Below are 21,216 nucleotides of genomic sequence, written 5' to 3' on the forward strand. Positions count from 1 at the left end.
CTACGATGCCATGGCACTCTACCCAGGGCAACAAAGTAAGACTCTATCTCACACACACACACACAAAAGAACGAAAGAAAAGAAAACATGCTACATAAGAAATAGGTTCCACTGGACAGAGCCTACAGCTCAGTGGGTAGAACGCCAGCCACATACACCGAGGTTGGCAGGGCTCAAACCCTGCCCGGGCCACCTAAAACAACAATGAGAACTGCAATGAAAAAATGGCCAGGCGTTGTGGCCGGCGCCTGTAGTCCCAGCTACGTGGGAGGCTGAGGCAAGAGAATCGCGTAAGCAAGCACAAGAGTTTGAAATTGCTGTGAGCTGTGATGCCATGGCACTCAACCCAGGGTGACAGCTTGAGACTGTCTCAAAAAAAAAAAAAAAAAAAAAAAAAAAAAGCACAAGAAAAAAGAAAAAAAAAAAAAGAAATAGATTCCACAAAAACATAGAGAGGAATCATAGAGCTTAGCATATGAAAGAATTTGGTTGTGTCCAGAAGGAAGTGATCCGTTTGTACATGAAGGACGTATGATGTTTCTTAATAGCAGTGGTTCTCAACCTTCCTAATGCCGTGACCCTTTACTACAGTTCCTCATGTTGTGGTGACTCTCAACCATAAATTTATTTTTGTTGCTACTTCATAACTGTAAGTTTGCTACTGTTATGAATCATAATGTAAATATCTGATATGCAGGATGTATTTAGGTGACCCCCGTGAAAGGGTTGTGCGACCCCAGGGTCACGACAGGTTGAGAACCGCTGCTTAAGTGTATTCAGTACATGCCAGAACTTACTAAGACTCAGCCCTAGGAATTGTTTCCACTTTGTTTACTTTTCAGAGAACGAGTAAATTAATTCTCAAGGAGATTTCTGAAAAATATATTAAGTAGAAGGACCTTGTAGGGAGATGATATGCCCATCTCCTCTTCCATAAGATAACTTGATTTGAGAAGAGTTTATTACACAGATAGTTTTGGTTTCTCTGGACAATAATACCCCAGGCATCAGAATAATGAGCCAGGAACTGATTACAACTTACAAAGACTGAAGCATTCATTTGGCAGTAGACTTATCCTCCAAAACAAGAAAACTTTAAACTCAGTTCTGAGAGAAAAAGTAAAGCAATTTAAGGAGAGATGCCAAGCCAGATGCTTTGGAGAATGACTATATGAAAGAAGCAGACACTGAGGCTGTCCATTAATGCTTAGGTTAAAAAAAGGGATCAAAGGACATTTGTCAACTACAATTCTTAGGGATTTAGATAGTTATATACCAAAGTCTAGCCCATGGATAACATCAGAGACATTATTTATAAGAAAGCAGACAAACACAATTCCTCAAACTAAGCATACTAGATTAACAAAGAGATACTTTAGCAAACCAGAAGTTAGTACATCATTAAGGAATTCAAAACTTAAACATACAATGAGGGAGGGCACGCGGGGAAGTATATATTAAAAAATAAATAATGGCCGGGTGCGGTGGCTCACGCCTATAATCCTAGCACTCTAGGAAGTCGAGGCGGGTGGATTGCTTGAACTCATGAGTTTGAGACCAGCCTGAGCAAAAAAGCGAGACCGCGTCTCTACTAAAATAGAAAAACAGAGGCCAGAGGTTCACTTGAGCCCGAGTTGGAGGTTGCTGTGATGCCATGGCATTCTACTCAGGACGACAGCTTGAGACTGTCTCAAAAATAAATAAATAAATAATGGTAGGGAAGGGAGTAACAGAAGAGACAGAATATACACACATAAAACCCATATAGCAATCTATGAACTAGAGATTCATGAAAGTACAGGGAAGAGTACTTGAATTAGGAGAAAAAGACAAGTCATAATAACTGAAATAATTATAGATAACTACGTTATATGTAACTGTAAGACAGTTCAAAAAAACTGGCACAGATGTAGCATTTTAGACTACCTGCTAAAAATCTAATTTTATACTAAAAAAGTTTTTTATTTAAGAGACACAGTCTCACTTTGTCACCATCAGTAGAGTACAGTGGCATCACAGCTCATAGCAACCTCCAGCTCTTGGGCTTAGGTGATTCTCTTGCCTCAGCAGCCCGAGTAGCTGGGACTACAGGCGCCCGCCACAACACCCAGCTATTTTTTGTGCAGTTTGGCAGGGGCTGGGTTTGAATCCACCACCCTTGGTATATGGGGCTGGCGCCCTACTCATTGAGCCACAGGCGCCGCCCTTTCTTTTTTTTTTTTTTTGAGACAGAGTCTCGAGCTGTCACCCTTGGTAGACTGCCGTGGAGTCACAACTCATAGCAACCTCAACCTCTTGGGCTTAAGCGATTCTCTTGCCTCAGACTCCCAGGTAGCTGGGACTACAGGAGCCCCCCACACCCCGGCTATTTTTTGGCTGTAGATGTCATTGTTGTTTGGCAGCCCAGGGCTGGATTCGAACCTGTGAGCTCTAGTATAGCCCTAAAAAAATATTTTTAATGATAGCTTTTACTTAAATGAAAAGAAGAAAAATATAGACATGGCACTGATGTGATCCTTAGAATCATGAAAGAAAACGATCTTTACTTACTGAAATTTACAATAGCAAGAAAAGGAGATGGTGGGCTAGAATGAATGCTGACTATTGACTTTAAGCCAGCATATTTTAAAATAGTCAAAGGCTAAATAAAAAATACACATAAAAAAAATTATGTGACCTAAACTTTAAAAAAAAGTTCGGAGGGAATATAGCTGTAGAAGCTGTATAGAACAAAAACTTTCCTCACTACAGACATTAAAAAGCAATATAGGGAGGCGCCTGTGGTTCAGTGAGTAGGGCGCCGGCCCCATATACGGAGGGTGGCGGTTTGAACCTGGTCCCTGGCCAAACTGCAAGAAAAAATAACCACGCGTTCAGGCGGGCGCCTGTAGTCCCAGCTACTCAGGAGGCTGAGGCAGGAGAATCGCCTAAGCCCAGGAGTTAGAGGTTACGACGAGGTGTGACGCCACAGTGTTCTACTGAGGGCGATAAAGTGAGACTCTGTCTCTAAAAAAACAAAAACAACAACAAAAAAAACAGGCAATATAGTTCCCAAGTAGTGAATTTTCATGAGAATTTTACAAATAATCTCTGAGAAAATGGGAAAAGACATCCAAAGAATGAGAAAAAGCTTCACAGGTAATTGTGATTAATTCAAACAGAATCAGTGGAAAGGACACATCAAGGCAATCAGAAACTTGAAAGGCGCCTTAAAGATTGTCTAATGAGTTCTATTAATAAATTCAAGGCTTTTTCTGCCTATGTTAATAAGTAGCTTCAGTTTTAGAAGGTGTATAATAAAGTTCTATAGGATTTAGGCTCTCGCCTGTAGCACAGTGGTTACAGCGTCAGCCACGTGCACAGAGGCTAGCGGGTTCAAAACTGGCCAGGACCTGCTAAACAACAATAGCTACAACAAAAAAATAGCCAGGCGTTGTGGCGGGCGCCTGTAGTCCCAGCTACTCGGGAGGCTGAGGCAAGAGAATCGCTTAAGCCCAGGAGTTTGAGTTTGCTGTGAGTTGTGATGCAACGGCACTCTATCAAGGGCAACATAGTGAGACTCTGTCTCAAAAAAAAAAAAAAAAAAAAAGGATTTAGGTTGATTTTTTTTTTTTCCTAGAATATATAGCTACATTGAAGAAAATACAGATATTCAGACTGTTTTATTTGTCCAAAATGAGATAATGTGTGTTCTGGGTGTTTTTCTCTCGTGTTTTAATAAAGTAAGCAAATGTACATGTCATTTAGTAAGGTGTTTTTAATCTTGATGAAGTCCAATTTATCAATTTTTTTCTTAATGATTATTACTTTTTGGGTTCTAAGATACATTTGCCTGTTTCAATGTTTTGAAGATATCTTTCCATGTTTACTTTCAGAAAGCAGTTTCAGTGTTTATATTTAGGCTATGATCTATCTCTAATTTTTAAAAATGGTATGAGGTGGGGCGGTGCCTGTGGCTCAAGGAGTAGGGCGCTGGTCCCATATGCTGGAGGTGGCGGGTTCAAACCCAGCCCCGGCCAAAAAACCACAAAAAAAAAAAAAAAAAAAATGGTATGAGGTGAAGGTGAAGTTTCATTCTTTTTCCATATGGATATGCAGCTGGTGGAAAAGAACAATTTGGTAAAAAAGACTTTGCATTCCCAAATTAATTACATTAATGCCTTTATAAAAAAAATCAATTGACCAATGGCCTAGCGGATGAAGAAAATGTGGTATATATGAGATTTGACTATTAAGTTCTCTTACCTTTGTAATCATGCTTGATAAAATGTCTGAAAGTATTTTATTCACAGTTTCAATTTTTCACATTCTAGTCATTATGAAAATTTAGTATGTAAGATCCACGGGGTCACTCACCGGACATTTTCTGGTCTGAGTTTATCAAGAACCATCTCTATTAAGTCAGGTCTAAATTCTTCCAGCAAATACTCAGCTGCAAGTACTTCTTCCAGGGGATAATACTTTTAAAAAGAAAAATATACAAAATTAAATTTATAAGGCTACTGCAGAGTCTAATTTATTAAAGCTAACATTTCTAGCACATTATATTCATTATTTTATACTCCTTCTTCCTTTCGATTATATTTTACTTTACTGGAAAAATTTCTGCAGCCCTGAGACTTTTTCTCTTTCCTACCACATCTTTAAGTAGTTTCATACTGTATGTTGATTCTGCCAATATACTGTTAATCCCCAAACATAATTATATTATAGAGAGCAAAATCACATTTCTTTTGAGTAATATTTCTAGTTAATAACTGAGTACTTGTTAGTGAAGAAAATTCAGTAGCAAAATGCTGACACCTATAGGATTTTTTTTTAAGTACACACATTTTTATGAACAATTTCCTCTCAAAGTTTTATAAAAGGAATCAGACAGGATTTAGAAAGTTGTTGTAGGGAAAAACAATAGTCTTGGTATAGAAAGATGCTTTTTTAGTAAGAACAACTTCCAATATTCTGACACAGACTGACTGATTCATTCAGTCAACAAATATTTAATGAACACATATTCTGTGTCAGGCACTGTGGATACAACTGTAGGTAAGCCACGTGAAGTCATTGTCCTCCCAAGAGCATACATACACACATTCTAGTTGGGAGGGGGGCAGAGAACAAACAAAATGTCATTTTAGTGACAGGCACTATGAAGAAAATTAAAAAAGGAACAGGTGCAGGGACATTATTTTAGATTGGGAGGTAAAGGAAGGTCTTGCTCAGGAGTAGACATCTGAGATTTAAGAGGAACCCAGCCATTCAAAGATTAGGTGGAAGAGTGTTCCACACAAAGAAAATAGCAAATGTAAGGCTTTAAGAAGGAGTAATAAACATAATGCTTTAAAATTACTCAAAGCCAGTATTCTTAGATTGGAATGTGAATGGGAGAGGTGGGCTGGAGAGTAGTATGGATTGCAGCCAGAGAGAAAGGCTGGGACCGGATCATCCTGTAAGCCAAGGAAAATGTTGGCTTTTATGTCAACTGTAATGGGAAACCATTGAAGGACATTAAACAAAGGAGTGAAACAAATAGATTTTAGTTTTCAAAAGATCACTGAGGCAGGGAAAATTTATTACAGTAGAGCGATAAGAAGGAAAACAAAGATCCAGGTAAAAGACTATAATGGTGATCCAAACAAGAAATGATGATAGCTCAGACTAGGCTGGTAGCAATGAAAACAAAAAAAAGTAGATGATCAGCTCGGCGCCCGTAGCTCAGTGAGTAGGGCGCCGACCACATACACCAAAGCTGGAGGGTTGGAGCCCAGCCTGGACCAGCTAAACAACAAAGATAACGACAACCAAAAAAGAGCCAGATGTTGTGGCGGGTGCCTTTAGTCCCCAGCTACTTGGGAGACTGACGCAAGAGAATCACTTAAGCCCAGGAGTTTGAGGTTGCTGTGAGCTGTGACACCACAGCATTCTACCAAGGGTGACATAGTGAGACTCTATCTCAAAAAAACAAACAAACAAACCAGTAGATGATCTGTAGCTTTCACATATGTAACACTTGACACACTATATGAATGAAATTTTTTTTGAGATGGAGTTTCACTTGGTAGAGTGCCATGGTATCACAGCTCACAGCAACTTCAGATTCCTGGGCTTAAGCAATCCTCTTGCCTCAGCCTCCCAAGTAGCTGGGACTATAGGTGCCCACCACAGTAAGTACCTGGCTATTTTTAGAGAAGTGGTCTTGCTCTTGCTCAGGCTGGTCTGGAACTCCTGAGCTCAGGCAATTCACCCACCTCAGCCTCCCAGAGTGCTAGAATTATAGGCTTGAATCACTTTGCCCAGCAGAAATGAAAAATATTTCATGCCAGTAAACAAATGCCTGCATAATGAAAATATGATAAATTTTTTTTAATTTTTTGAGACAGAGTCTTGCCCTGGGTAGAGTGCCATGACCTCATAGCTCACAGCAACCTCAAACTCTAAGCCTCAAGCAATCCTCTTGTCTTAGTCTCCTGAGTAACTGGACTCAGGTGACTGCCAGAATGCCTAGCTAATTTTTTTTCTTTCTATTTTTAGTAGTGATTATGTCTCGATTTGCTCAGGCTGGTCTCCAGCTACTAAGCTCAAGCAATCCACCTGCCTTGGCCTCCCAGAGTGCTAGCATTACAGGCATCAGCCATTGTGCCCTGACAGATGATCATTTTTAATAAAATTGATATTTTAAACATAATCTTGACATCAAGATTTGCCCTACTGCTACAAAGTCTAAACTTTTATACTTCAGCTTCAATTTTCAGCATTCACGTAGTACACGAAAGATCACTGGAATACTCTACACACCACTGTATACAGCAAAGTAACAACAAACTTACATGCAATATTCCTGCAATCTTAGATGTATAGCCCCGTGGCCTCTCTTTATCTTTAAACCTAAAAGCAACAGCATTCAAGTCCTAAAATGGAAAGTTAACTCAATTAGATATGTCAACTATTATTTTGGAATACTTTTTTTTAATGTTTGGTTTGCACTATAAACTTTCTATTCCATATTTAACCTTACCATACTTTCTGAAAAACCGTCTACACCTGATTTAGCAATGTATAAAATATAAAAAAATAACCTTCTTAATTTGTATAAAATTTAGCACACCAACCTAGGCTTAAGACCAAAAGAAAAATAGGCTAAATAATTTTGAATGAAAATAACAAACACAGAATATGATTCTGTAGCCTACATTGGTGAAACTATTAATGAAAGAATTAGAAAAACTGTGTGGAAGAACCTTGTGAGTGCCAACAATTCCATAGAGGATGATTTTGGTGACCTATTCAGAGAACTGGATTATCAATTATTGTCCCATAATCTTCACAAGCAGAGAGTATACCCTTAAACTTCTACCTAGTCCGTTAAAGAGGGTGTTTCTCATCCTAAGTACATTTTAGACTCTTGCTAGGTCTTAAATATATTTTTATAAACCCTATTAAAAGAAGCCTTTAAAAATCTGGAAGACAAATACCTTTAGTTTTATGCCAAAAAAAAAAAAGGAAAGAAAAAAGCCAGGCTTTTTTAATACATACAATAAAATCACTTTTAAAAACACAATCATACATAAAGCAATTCATTATTTAAGAGTCTGATAGAGATTTATATATTTGAAAATGACATAGTTCATGCAGCTTCAGCCAGGGAGTAACATAAGCCCTGATAGATACTAGCTCAAGAAACTGCTGATTTTCTTCTGAGGGATGGAAAAGCAATTTGATTTCTTCCCTTTTCCCTCCTAAAAAAGGCTACATGATGCCTTAACCCTTAATTGTGCCCCCAAGCACCAAATCAGACTAGTACAACTAAACCTTACCTAATACTACTATGCATTATGAAATTTTAGAGTTTATTTAGGAAAAAAGAACTTTAAAAGTTTAACTGGGCCTTAAATTCAAATTAATTCACATGTATTTATTTTTGAAAAATAGATTCCTTAAGCAAAACTTTCGTGAAACAAAAGTACCTTGCACTCTTGGAAAACCCATTCTTGAGGTCCTTCTGCACGTAACTTCTGAATGTATTGAAACATGTGCAAAATTATATCTTCAACATGTACTGGAAAAAAGGGGCACACTTAAAAACCATTCAGTCCTTAAATCCTTCAAAGCAGTGAGATCACTCCTAAGGTAAAGTCAGGTAGGCGGAAGATGGTCCCTCTTAGAAACAGAGTCCTCACCTCCCTGAGACTGGTTTCAGGTATCCCATACAAGGCCCTCTGGGATCAGGGATATGTGACAGAAGGGGTCTTGGGGTAGTAAATGAGCAAATAAAAAGCCAAATACACATTTAACAAGTACAACATAATGATCAGTTGTTAAAGGGAGGGGAAATCAACCATAAAATGAAGACTAAGTTACACATGAAAAAGACAATAAATAAATTGTATGAATTAAAGTGTTTATAGCTTTTCAACATACAACAAATCCACAGCATAAAAAAGTTAAAAAAATAAACCATACAAAGTCAATTTTCATTTAAAAGCAAAAAGGTCAATTAATACTTACATAATCCTTCCTCAGTCAAGTCCACATTAATGATAAAAAACATAAAACCTCGGGCTCCTTCCTTCTGCCCACCAACAAGAGTATTTACCCAGCCTGCAACATTCAAAAGAAATCAACATGATTGCATGTATGGGTTCTTTCATGACAAGAACATTTTTAAAAATTCCTACTGTATGTTCGCAAACGATCAGAATGGGCCTTTTGTATAAAAGACCAAAAAAAACCCAAAAAATTAACTTTAGAAAAGCAGTTTCAAATGTTGCAGAAAACGAGATTTCTGGGGTTGGGTTCTTTCCTGAAGACTCCTCAAATCAATTCCCAATCAGGAGTAGACTACTGTGTTTAAATGTTATGTAAAAACAAAGAGTATGAGTTAGGAGGAGCCTTGGAAACCATCTATTGACTATACTGTATCACACCTTTCTTATGTAATGAAAAAGGGCAAGCAAATAAACAGTGTACTGACATTTCCCAGAGAGAGTAAAGAATATATAATGTGGGCTTTTACTTTTTTAACTTTCTCCTTTAAAACATGCACTATGGGCCGGGCAGTGGCTCACGCCTGGAACCCCAACACTCTGGGAGGCAGAGGCGGGAGGATTTCCCTGAGCTCATAGGTTCGAGACCAACCTGCACCAGAGCGAGACCCCCCCTCCCACCTCTAAAATAGCCAGGGTGTTGTGGTGGGTGCCTGTAGTCCCAGTGACTTAGGGGGCTGAGACAAGAGAATTACTTGAGCCCAAGAGTTTGAGGTTGCTGTGAGCTGTGATGCCATAGCACTCTAGCAAAGGAAAGCAAGACTCTGTCTTCAAAAAAACAAAAACAAAAACATGCAGTATGACTATCTTTTGCAGTTTTTTTTTTTGGCCGGGGCTGCGTTTGAACCCACCACCTCCAGCATATGGGGCCAGCGCCCTACCCCTTTGAGCCACAGGCGCCACCCCACACTATCTTTTGAAATATCTAATATCTAATCTTCACTGTTCTATACTGATGGGTAAAACAAATTATGGAAAAAACCCAAGAATAAAAGCACACTAAAAATCAGCACCTTACTAACACAAAACACTTTCATTTAAAAATATTCACAGGAGGGTGGCACCTGTGGCTCAGTGAGTAGGGCGCCAGCCCCATATACCAAGGGTAGCGGGTTCAAACCCAGCCCCAGCTGAACTGCAACCAAAAAATAGCTAGGCGTTGTGGCGGGCGCCTGTCGTCCCAGCTGCTCGGTAGGCTGAGGCAGGAGAATCGCGGAAGCCCCAGAGCTAGAGGTTGCTGTGAGTCCTGTGACATCATGGCACTCTACCGAGGGCAGTAAAGTGAGACTCTGTCTCTACAAAAAAAAAAAAAAAAATATTCACAGGAAAATATTTAGGAAAAAAAACGAGAGCTATAAAAAGATGCAGAGGGGCACTACATTCAGAAGCTGCTGTCCAGGGGTGGCACCTGTGGTTTAAAGGAGTAGGGCGCTGGCCCCATATGCCGGAGGTGGCAGGTTCAAGCCCAGCCCCGGCCAAAAACTGCAAATAAATAAATTAAAAAAAAAAAAAAAAAAAAAAGAGTCAGAAGCTGCTGTCCAGGAAACTTACCTTTTGATTTAAGTTCTGATAAGAGACTTCCAGGACCTTCATGACCAATGAGATGACCAAGATAATGACCAGGATTTGATTTGTAGTATTTTTGAAGGTCAGGTATGGGAAATGTCACATAAAGATTCCTAATGTCCTTAATGGGTACTATTTTGTAAAGTTGCTGGAGAAAAAAAAAAACAAACAAACAAATCACAAAAGATTAATTGTATACAACTCCTACTGAATAAAACATTTACAAACTAAGAATAATGATTTTCATGAAAGAATCCCAAGTTTAGGAGCAAATCATTTGCCAGAGAAAATCATATCAACCACATTGACCAAAGTACATTATTTAAACATTAATTTTTAATTCAACTTGTTAATATGTTGTTTAGGATATTGCATCCTCATTTATAAGTGACATGTTTGTAATTTTCCCTTTATAATAATATATTTTCTCCAATTTTAATATCAGATGGACCCAGATCAAGAAGTATGATTTTGAAGTATTTCTTTTTTTTCTATTGTCTATAAGATTTGGCATGACCTGTTTTTCGAAATTATCTTTTACTTTTATTTATAAATATTAGTTGTCTATTTTTTGATACTTAAAATAAGTTAACTGATGATTCCTTACTGAATCTCATAGAGCATTCTATAATAGACATACTCTTATTTAACGACGTGAATGTTACTTTCTTTGCATTATTATTATTACTTAATATTTCAATGTAGCAATTGTCTGATTCCTTTTCTGAATGTATTTATGCTTGTTTGTTCTTTTTTTTTTTTTTTTTTTTTTTGGCCAGGGCTGGGTTTGAACCCACCACCTCCAAGCATATGGGGCCAGTGCCCTACCCCTTTGAGCCACAGGCACCGCCCTGTTCATTCGTTCTTTACGAGGTTTTTGTTTCTAGTCCTTATCTTGAACATTGTTATTGTTATTAAATTTTAAGCCTTTTTAATTTTGTGAAGGCAAAAGTATGGAAACCTAATAAACACATGTATATGTAAAAATAAATAAATAAATAAATAAATAGGGCGGCGCCTGTGGCTCAAGGAGTAGGGCGCCGGTCCCATATGCCGGAGGTGGCGGGTTCAAACCTAGCCCTGGCCAAAAACCACAAAAAAATAAAAAAATAAAAAAAAAAAAATAAATAAATAGATAAAATAGATAAATAAATCAACCACAAAGAAATAAATGGCCAGGCTCTCTCTTACTGGAATTTCATTACCATTGGCATGAAGTCCATGTTTGGTCCCCTGGACTGTGCAGCTAGTTTTGGATGCTTCCCTTCTGGCACTGGACAATGCTTGGCTTCAACCATCTGCCAAGGCTACCACTACTAAAACCACTTTTAGCATGGAAAGAACAGAACATATTGATATTGTTTTGATGATTCATTTTCCTTAGAAATGTAAAACTGATTTGATTATGCTCACAAATATTAAAAACTACATAATGAAACCACCAAAATATTTCACCTATTCTGTATACATTATGTCCATAATTTTAAAATAATAAATTTAAAAGAAAAAATACCTGAAATACATGCACTTACTCTAAGATGTTCTTCTTGGAAGGGATGTTCAGGAAATTCTGGCAATGGGACATTTTTGTTCTCTACTTCAGAAAACAACTTTACGACCAGATTAGTCAAGTCATCTAAAGATTCTACAAGAAAACAGACAAATAAGAACTTAAACTGATCATAATATACAACGGGCAGTATTTAAGACTCTAGGATCTCCTGGAGAATGTCTGGACTATTAAAAGGAAAACCTGAAATTCTTTTTACAAATTGCACCTGATACAGATAAATCATTCAGTTAAATCCTACCAATGCCTATATAACTTCTACAGCTGCTAGGCAATGCTGGATCATTTTTATGCCTCATACCTATCTACCTTTTCATAGCTTTAAAATTAAATATTCATAAATATTATTCACAGTATTATTTCACAAATATTATCTTGTAATAAATTTAAGGCCAGGCATGGTAGCTGATGCCTGTAATCCTGCTTAGGCTGAGGTGAGAGGATTGCTTGAGGCCAGGAGTTCAAGACCACTTTGCACAGGAGTAAGAACCTATCTCTACAAGAAATAGAATTTTTTTTTTTTTTTTTTTTAGAGACAGAGTCTCATTTTGTCGCCCTCAGTAGAGTGCCGTAGCATCACAGCAATCTCCAGCTCTTGGGCTTAGGCGAGTCTCTTGCCTCAGCCTCCTGAGTAGCTGGGACTACAGGCACCTGCCACAACGCCCAGCTATTTTTTTGTTGCAGTTTGGCCAGGGCCAGTTTTGAACCTGCCACCCTTAGTATATGGAGCCGGTGCCCTACTCACTGAGCCACAGGTGCCGCCCGAAATAGAAAAAATTTAACTGAGTGTAGGGCAGGTGCTCATAGCTACTTAGGAGGCTAAGGCAGAAAAATCACTTGAACCTAGGAGTTTGAGGTTATAGGGAGCTGTGATGATGCCATTGCACTATAGCCTGGGTGATACAGTAAGATTTTCCACAAATAAATAAATAAAAAATACTAGAAATAACAGAATTAATTGCATTTGGAAAAATGACTGTATGCGATTCCCAAAAGGCATCTTCTGAAATATTAGCAGAGATCGTAACATTCACCTTATATACAGACACAGTCTAAAACCCATTGTTAAATGTAAAATGTTATCTGGGCTCAGTGGCTCACGCCTGCAATTCTAGCATTCTGGGAGGCCAAGGTGAGAGGATCACTTGAGCTCAAGAGTTCAAGACCAGCCTGAGCAAAAGCTAGACCCTGTCTCTACTAAAAAAAAAAAAAAAAAAGAAAGAAAAAAATAGAAAAAATTACCCAGGCCTTGTGGCAGGCACTTGTAGTCCCAACTACTTAGGAGGCTGAGGCAGGAGGATTGCTTGAACTCAGTTTGAGGTTGCTGCAAGCTAGGCTGATGCCACAGCACTCTTGTCTGTGCAACTGAGTGAGACTGTCTTCCCCCACCCCCACCAAAAAGTCAAATGTTATAAAGTGATTGATTTTGTGGGAGTAGTATAAAATGATGAAAAGAATACTGGGAGGGGGAATCCTAGGGAACTGGGATTCTAACCACAGCTTCACTACCAACTGAGTCAACTGACTATTTAGACAAACTGGTTAACTCCTCCAAGCTCTGTAAAATAAGGAAATTGGGTAAGATGATCACAAGTCTCTTCCAAGGTCTAACATTATATAATTCTATATCATAATGTGCCAAAGACACTCAAAGACTTTCAATTACTGATAAAACTATATGGCCATATAGTGATGTTCTTTTATGTTTTATACTTTTATAAAGGATTTTATTTGCAAAGTTTGCAAAGCTACATATGTATATTATATATATAACATATAAATAAATGTAGTTTATAATAAAAACAAAAATGGAAATGGCTAAAAAATTTATAAATATGTGGATATTTTAGAATATTCATACATTAGAATTTTATGCAACCATTAATGAGAGAGAGATCTGTATGTGCTGATACTAAATGCCTCAAAGCTCTTCTAAGTGAAGACTTCAGGCTACAAAACAATGCTGTATAATTTAATGTTTGTTTTTTGTTTTTGTAGAGACAGAGTCTCACTTTATGGCCCTAGGTAGAGTGCTGTGGCGTCACACGGCTCACAGCAACCTCCAACTCCTGGGCTTAAGCGATTCTCTTGCCTCAGCCTCCCGAGCAGCTGGGACTACAGGCGCCTGCCACAACGCCCAGCTATTTTTTTGATTGCAGTTCAGCCAGGGCTGGGTTAGAACCCGCCACCCTCGGCATATGGGGCCGGCGCCTTACCGACTGAGCCACAGGCGCCGCCCTAATTTAATGTTTTTTAAAAGACATATATAAAAGCATATTAACAAAATTTAGGCTGGGCGTGGTGACTCAAGGATCCACCCATAATCCTAGCCAAGGCGGGTGGATCGCCTGAACTTATAGGTTCAAGACCAGCCTGAGCAAGAGCAAGACCACATCTCTAAAAATTAGCTGGATGTTGTGGTGAGCACTTGAGCCCAGGAGTTTGAGGTGGCTGTGAGCTATGACGCCACAGCACTCTACCAAAGGTGACAAAGTGAGATTCTGTCTCAAAAAAGAAAAAAAAAATCAACTTTGGGAACTATTACAAGAAATAACTTGGGGTCTTTGAGGAGAGGATATAGAGGTCATAGAACAGAATAAGAAGAACGAACTTTTTATTTAAATACCTATATGGGATAATTTTTTTATCATTCTAAAAAGAGTACAAAAAAACTTATCTTTTTATAAACACAATAATCCACTCACCTTGATTCTGTCTTCTCAAAAATAGGTTATTTTTAAATGAGATAAACATCCATCACTTGTTACTGTCACTAAGCATTTGAATCAAATAAGAAATTTCCCTTGATATTCTATGACCCATTTTGAATTTTTCCATGAACTCTCTAAAGAACATTTAATAACTATTTGAGAATTGCCTTAACATGATATGAAATCTTTTATACCAAAGGGTTAGGAACTTGTGGCCTTCTAGATCCTTAAGTATGAACTTTGAATCCAAATTTTGTAGAACAGATCTTTTTTCTTTTTTTCAAGACAGAGCATCAAGCTGTCACCCTGGGTAGAGTGCAGTGGCATCACACCTCACAGCAACCTCCAACTCCTGGGCTTAAGCGATTCTCTTGCCTCAGCCTCCCAAGTAGCTGGGAGCATAGGCGCCCACAACGCCCAGTATTTTTTGGTTATAATTGTCATTGTTGTTTGGCAGGCCCAGGCTGGATTTGAACCTGCCAGCTCTGGTGTATGTGGCTGGCACCTCAGCTGCTTGAGCTACAGTCGCCGAGCCCAGATCCTTTTATTTTTATTAATATATTTTTATTTTATTTAAATGAACATATTTAAAATACCAAAGAATAAAGTAAGTTTCAAAATAATCCTCCCACATTGACCAGCATAATTAGAACATTAGTGAGCTATAAGGGCTAAGTTGACTGCTATTTAGTTCCAACTTCTCCCACCTGACTGGTACACTACTGCATGAGGCTGGTTGGCAAGTTTATGAAAGTTTAGTACACCGGTCTGTTATCAGCTTTTGACAATGGTGCACTGTTGCTGTTCGAAGTGGAATTTGTGAATAGTTGCAGAGCTTGACAGTATTTTTAATTCTGTCTGCTTAAAACCCATCATGTCAAAGATGACCAAGAGAATGCTGAAGGAAGAGAACAGATTTTTTAATGAGAATTGGGAATTATAATGTTATCTTGTTTCTGCTAAAGATAAGATGATTTGCTTGCTTTGTGATATTGCAATATCAACATTAGAGAAATTCAAAGAGCACTTTTGAAGGCTGGGGTGAAAGGATCCCTTGAGTTCAGGTGTTGAAGACCAGCCTCAGCAAGGGCAAGACCTCATCTCTACTAAAAATAGAAAAACTAGCTGGGCATTGTGGCAGGCACTTGTAGTCCCAGCTACTTGGAGGCTCAAGTCTGCTTGAGCCCAGGAGTTGGAGGTTGCTGTGAGCTAGGCTGATGCAACTAGTCTGGGCAACAGAGTTAAGACTGTCTCAAAAAAAAAAGAAAGAAATTCAGTCATCATCAGCATTGTAACAACTCATTAAGGACCTAAATATTTAAGTTAGAGTGAGAGGTGCAAAAGGTTGTTTCGTAGAAATTAAAAGATGAAAAGCAAAGACAAATCTTTTTTGTTTTTTTTTTTGTAGAGACAGAGTCTCACTGTACCGCCCTCAGGTAGAGTGCCGTGGCGTCACACGGCTCACAGCAACCTCTAACTCTTGGGCTTACGCGATTCTCTTGCCTCAGCCTCCCGAGCAGCTGGGACTACAGGCGCCCGCCACAATGCCCGGCTATTTTTTTGTTGCAGTTTGGCCGGGGCTGGGTTTGAACCCACCACCCTCGGCATATGGGGCCAGCGCCCTACTCACTGAGCCACAGGCACCGCCCGCAAAGACAAATCTTTAAAGTAGTGATAAGACCTGGAAATAATGCTACTAAAGTAACTTATAAAGCAGCTTATTATATTCTTGGGAAAAGAGGGAAGCCATTCAGTGACAAATTGTGAAAAAATGCATTGTCAAAGTTGTAGGATGCTTGGACTCATACATACAAACAATTGCTTCTTTCAAGGAGAACCACAACTGATTGGTAGCATGAATTAACCCTCAATTTAAAAGAACAACTTCGTGCAATGCTTCAAAAGGAAAATATATATTATTCAATTGCATTGGATGAATCAACTGGTATTACTGACTTGATGCAGGTTTTATGGTTCATTACAGTCATAAAAGAATATTTTCTTTGTGATGAAGAGTTATTGCGATGAAGGGTACTCTTACAAACAGAACATAGGGAATAGATTATCTTCAACAACTTTTGAGATAAATGTTGTGAAGTTGGCCTGAATTTGGTAAATTTAGTATGTATAGACAGTGCACCTCCTATGACAGAAAATATGAAGGGTTTATTGCACAAATTAAAAAAAGTATTAATGGCCGGATATAGTGGCTCACTGCAATCCTAGCACTCTGGGAGGCCAAGGCAGGTGGACTGCCTGAGCTCACAGGTTCAAGACCAGCCTGAGCAAGATGGAGATTCCCATCTCTAAAAATAGCCAGGCATGTGGCAGGTGCCTGTAGTCCCTGCTACTTCAGAGGTTGAAACAAGAGAATCACTTGATGGCGGCAACTGTGGCTCAGTGAGTAGGGCGCCAGCCCCCTATACCGAGAGTGGCGGGTTCGAACCTGGCCCCACCAAACTGCAACAAAAAATAGCTGGACCTAGGGCGGTGCCTGTGGCTCAGTCGGTAAGGCGCCGGCCCCATATACCGAGGGTAGTGGGTTCAAACCCGGCCCCAGCCAAACTGCAACCAAAAAATAGCCGGGCGTTGTGGCGGGTGCCTGTAGTCCTAGCTACTTGCGAGGTGGAGGCAGGAGACTTGCTTAAGCCTAGGAGTTGGAGGTTAATGTGAGCTGTGATGCCACAGCACTCTACCCAGGGCCACAGCTTGAAGCTCTGTCTCAAAAAAAAAAAGGCAGTTTCCCCAGTTTATCATCAACTACTTTTTAGGTTTGTTTCCATTTTTTTTTTTTTTTTTTGAGACAGAGTTTTACTATGTCACCTTTGGTAGAGTGTAGTGCTAGATACACCGGATACACTGTGATGTTGTGGCATCACAGCTCACAGCAACCTCAAACTCTTGGGCTTAAGAGATTCTCTTGCCTCAGGTTCCCAAGTAGCTGGGACTAAAAGCACCTGCAACAATGCCCGGCTATTTTTTTTGTTGCAGTTATCATTGTTGTTTAGCTGGCCCGGGCTAGATTCGAACCCACCAGCCTCAGTGTATGTGGCCAGCACTGTAACCACTGTGCTACAGGCACTGAGCCTGTTTCCAATTTTTTAAAAATTGTTAATAAGGTCAAATAGGCCAGTCTTTTCCTTTATACTTCCTTTTCTTGCCTTTATATGCTTATAGCATCTACTGGAGTAGTAATTTCTATTTTCTTGAGGTCTCCATTTATTTGTTTTGTTTTATAAGGGAAGGAGAATTTATTTAATGGATAAGTGTAAGAACAATAGTGTGAAATATTCCCTAAGGTAACATGATGTAGATAGCACGGCATTCCACAGATTTGAGAAGACAAAGGAAAAACCCTTTTAGACCTAGAGACATATAAAATAGATTATAACCTGATCCAAAATCCCACTGGCCCATTAAGTTATTAAATATTTGAAAATAATTCAAATTTAAATAATAAGAGAAAAGGTGGCGCCTGTGGCTCAGTGGGTGCCCCATATACCAAGGGTGGCAGGTTCGAACCCGGCCCTGGCCAAACTGCAACAAAAAAAATAGCCGGGAGTTGTGGTGGGTGCCTGTGGTCCCAACTATTCAGGAAGCTGAGGCAAGAGAGTCACATAAGCCTAGGAGTTGGAGGTTGCCATGAGCTGTGACTTCACAGCTCTCTACAGAGGGTGATAAAATGAGACTCTGTCCCCAAAAATAAATAAATGAATAAATAACAAGAGAAAAACTCAATTCAATTCAAGTTGGGGGAAGGAGGAAGACGAGAGAAAATAGAGGGGAGAGAGTAGAGGAGAAGGGAGATTGGTGTTCTCCCACTTACTGGGCATAATGTAAGGGTATATGGCGTACCTCATAGGTGTGGGGCACAACTACAACAGGGACTCTACCTAACAAATGCAAACATTGTAACCTAATTGTTTGTACCCTCACATTAATCTGAAATTTAAAAAAAAAAAGGATTCTAATGTATTTCATTCAGTGAGCATAAAAGCAGTAACAATATATATCATCATAAGCTCTAAGCTTTGTAACTATCAATGGCAGGTTTCTGCTTAAACTTTTTTTTTTGGAACACAATGGGCTAAAATTAAAATCTCCATCAATATGGTCTTCAACAAGTAGATCATTTTCAAATGACCTTGAGCAGATAAATAGCTATATTTTACATCTGTCTTCCAATGCTTTGAAATAGCCAAATGGAAAACTTAGGTTATCCAATTCTATGAAAAATTTTAAAGGTTCTCGCCTGTAGTCCCAGCTACTCGGGAGGCTGAGGCAAGAGAATTGCCTTAAGCCCAGGAGTTGGAGGTTGCTGTGAGCTGTGTGAGGCCACGGCACTCTACCCGAGGGCCATAAAGTGAGACTCTGTCTCTACAAAAAAAAAAAAAAAAAAAAAATTTTAAAGGTTCTTACCTCGACCTAAAACACAAATAGCCATTAAATTGGATGAATAATAAGTAGAATGGAATTTCAGTAGCTCTTGCCTTACATCAATGCCTTCTTGGTTTGGTCTAGTCTCTAGAGTATATTTGTTACCTGAAAGAGAAGAAAAGGCAATACTTAGAAAAAGCAAAATACATGAACTTTAAAGTTTTCTAATTATCACTGACATTGCTAATAAGACAAATTTAAAAACAGTTCAAACCTAATACACATAATAATTAGTCAAATATGTGGAGAAACAGGACAATATAGTACAAATAGTAACATTTTAAAATACAGAGTTTTCCCTAAGGAACTAGAAATGCTTTATAAAAATTATACTTCTTAAAATCGCTATGAGATAGTAACTATTATGAACACTTATAAGATAAAATGTGATCCACCTGGCCTCCATTCACACTTACTTTAATTTTCAATTCCCTATGTACTCCATAATTAATTGAAAAGAGCCACTGAGGGATCTTTTCGGAACTTGCCAAGTTACTTGAGGAAAGAGACGTACTATTTTGGGCTGAAGCATTAAATTTGTGATGTAAATTCTCACGGATGTGATCTAGACTGGTAAAAATAGGATATAATGCTATTTTTATAAATCTCAAGTGATAAGTATAGTGTACCACTAAGAGTTCTAATGAAGTTATAATAACTAATTCGGTTAGGGTAAAATAGTCACATAAAAAAACACTTACATTCTTTAAATTATATCTTTTTAATAAAGATCTTGCAAAGTAGGACCTGGCAGCTACATTTATAATGATTGGTATCTCTCCAAAATGGCATAATATCCTAAGGTCCCGGCATGGTAGTTTCTGTTACTGGTCCTGCCTATACTACTACATGAGATCTTTCTTGTGCAGAGGTGAAACTATAATAGAACATGAGGCTTATTTTTTTTCCTTGTGTTTCTAAAATGTCTGATGCCATTAGGAAAGTCTATCTTTGACTAAATTGGACATCAACAGAAAGCCACCAGATGGTGTTTTCAGACCCAGTCTTTCGCTCAGTAATGCTACACAGTACTCTTAAGATTCATGCCCTAGACTGTTTAATAAACAGATCTAGGGAAGAAAGAGTTTGCAAGAAACCACCTACCAAATGCTCATTAATCTTTTTCTTTTTTTTTTTTTTTTTTTTGTAGAGACAGAGTCTCACTTTATGGTCCTCGGTAGAGTGCCGTGGCATCACATAGCTCACAGCAACCTCCAACTCCTGGAGCTAAGCAATTCTCTTGCCTCTCATTAATCTTTTTCTAGCCACGAAGCAATCATACGCACTCATACTCACTATCTAAGCTTCCAGGGTCTTCACTAATGAAGTCTCTCACTAAAGATTTAGCCACAACCAGGAAGCAGCTGCCCTTGACCAGACCTGACTGTTCACGTTTGTAATACTAGCACTTTGGGAGGATCACTTGAGAAAGACCAGCCAGAGCAAGAGTAAGACTCTGTCTCTACTAAAAATAGAAAAATTAGCTGGGCATTGTGGCGGTGTCCATAGTTCCCGCTGCTTGGTAGGCTGAGGCAGGAGGATCCCTTAAATCCAGTTTGAGGTGGCTTTCTTTTCTACAAAGGAAGATTCTAAGAGTCTCAGTTGTAGAGGTACTCTTCCTTGAGATACCTTAGTTTTTTACTCTGCAAAGCTCAGATTCCTAAAATATGTGAATACTGACACTGCAACACCCATATTTAGAGAAACTTTTTATTTCAACAGATTATAAATGTGACAGTCTTAGACCAAAATCAGATTTTTAGCCTTAATGTGATTTGATTTGCTTATTCATAATCTGGTCAATATCCTGGCTAAAACACACACACACACACACAATCTGGTCAAAATCCTGGTTAAAACACACACACACATACATACACATGGGAGCGCGCGTGCACTCAAAGTTTACAAACACTAAGATCACAGCTCCATCGAAATCCTAGAACTTAAAATTCTTTCAAGTTGACCAGCTATAGCTCATCCTGACTTGACTGTGATGTTCCTGAATATTGCTCTGTCACCTACGCTAGAGTAAAGTGGTGGGTCTCATCATAGCTCACTGCAACCTCAAACTCCTAGGCTCAAGCAATCTTCCCACCTCAGCCTCTGGAGTAGTTGGGACTATTGTATGTACCATCACTCACAGTTAATTTTTTTATTTCTTGCAGAGACAGCGTCTTGCTATGTTGCCCAGGCTGGTCTCAAACTCTTGGCCTCAAGCAATCCTCTCACCTCAGCCTCCCAAAGGCTAGAATTAGAGCCACTACACCTGGCCTTTAGGTCCATTTTAAAACAGAGAGATAAAAAAGATATGTACCCTGAACATCACTTGCAAACTACTGACAATGCTATATTAAAACAAGCCAAAAGACCACAATGGAATACTACATAA

General features: G+C 38.8%; 1 protein-coding gene across 4 annotated transcripts in view; it reads right to left on the bottom strand.

Annotated features, from left to right (window-relative positions):
- Positions 1–21,216, bottom strand: part of IDE (insulin degrading enzyme) — a 92,683-nt gene that overhangs the window by 32,893 nt on the left and 38,574 nt on the right. For all 4 annotated transcript variants that reach the window (XM_053582719.1, XM_053582716.1, XM_053582717.1 and 1 more), the window contains 7 exons: positions 18,807–18,929; positions 11,639–11,751; positions 10,092–10,254; positions 8,503–8,595; positions 7,962–8,053; positions 6,825–6,905; positions 4,357–4,460 (listed from right to left, as the gene is read on the bottom strand). In XM_053582719.1, the coding sequence (XP_053438694.1) occupies positions 4,357–4,460; positions 6,825–6,905; positions 7,962–8,053; positions 8,503–8,595; positions 10,092–10,254; positions 11,639–11,751; positions 18,807–18,929 (769 nt within the window). The remainder of the gene's footprint in view (positions 1–4,356; positions 4,461–6,824; positions 6,906–7,961; positions 8,054–8,502; positions 8,596–10,091; positions 10,255–11,638; positions 11,752–18,806; positions 18,930–21,216) is intronic.

Source organism: Nycticebus coucang, chromosome 3 (genome assembly GCF_027406575.1).
Source record: "Nycticebus coucang isolate mNycCou1 chromosome 3, mNycCou1.pri, whole genome shotgun sequence".
In the NCBI taxonomy this organism is placed as follows: domain Eukaryota; kingdom Metazoa; phylum Chordata; class Mammalia; order Primates; family Lorisidae; genus Nycticebus; species Nycticebus coucang.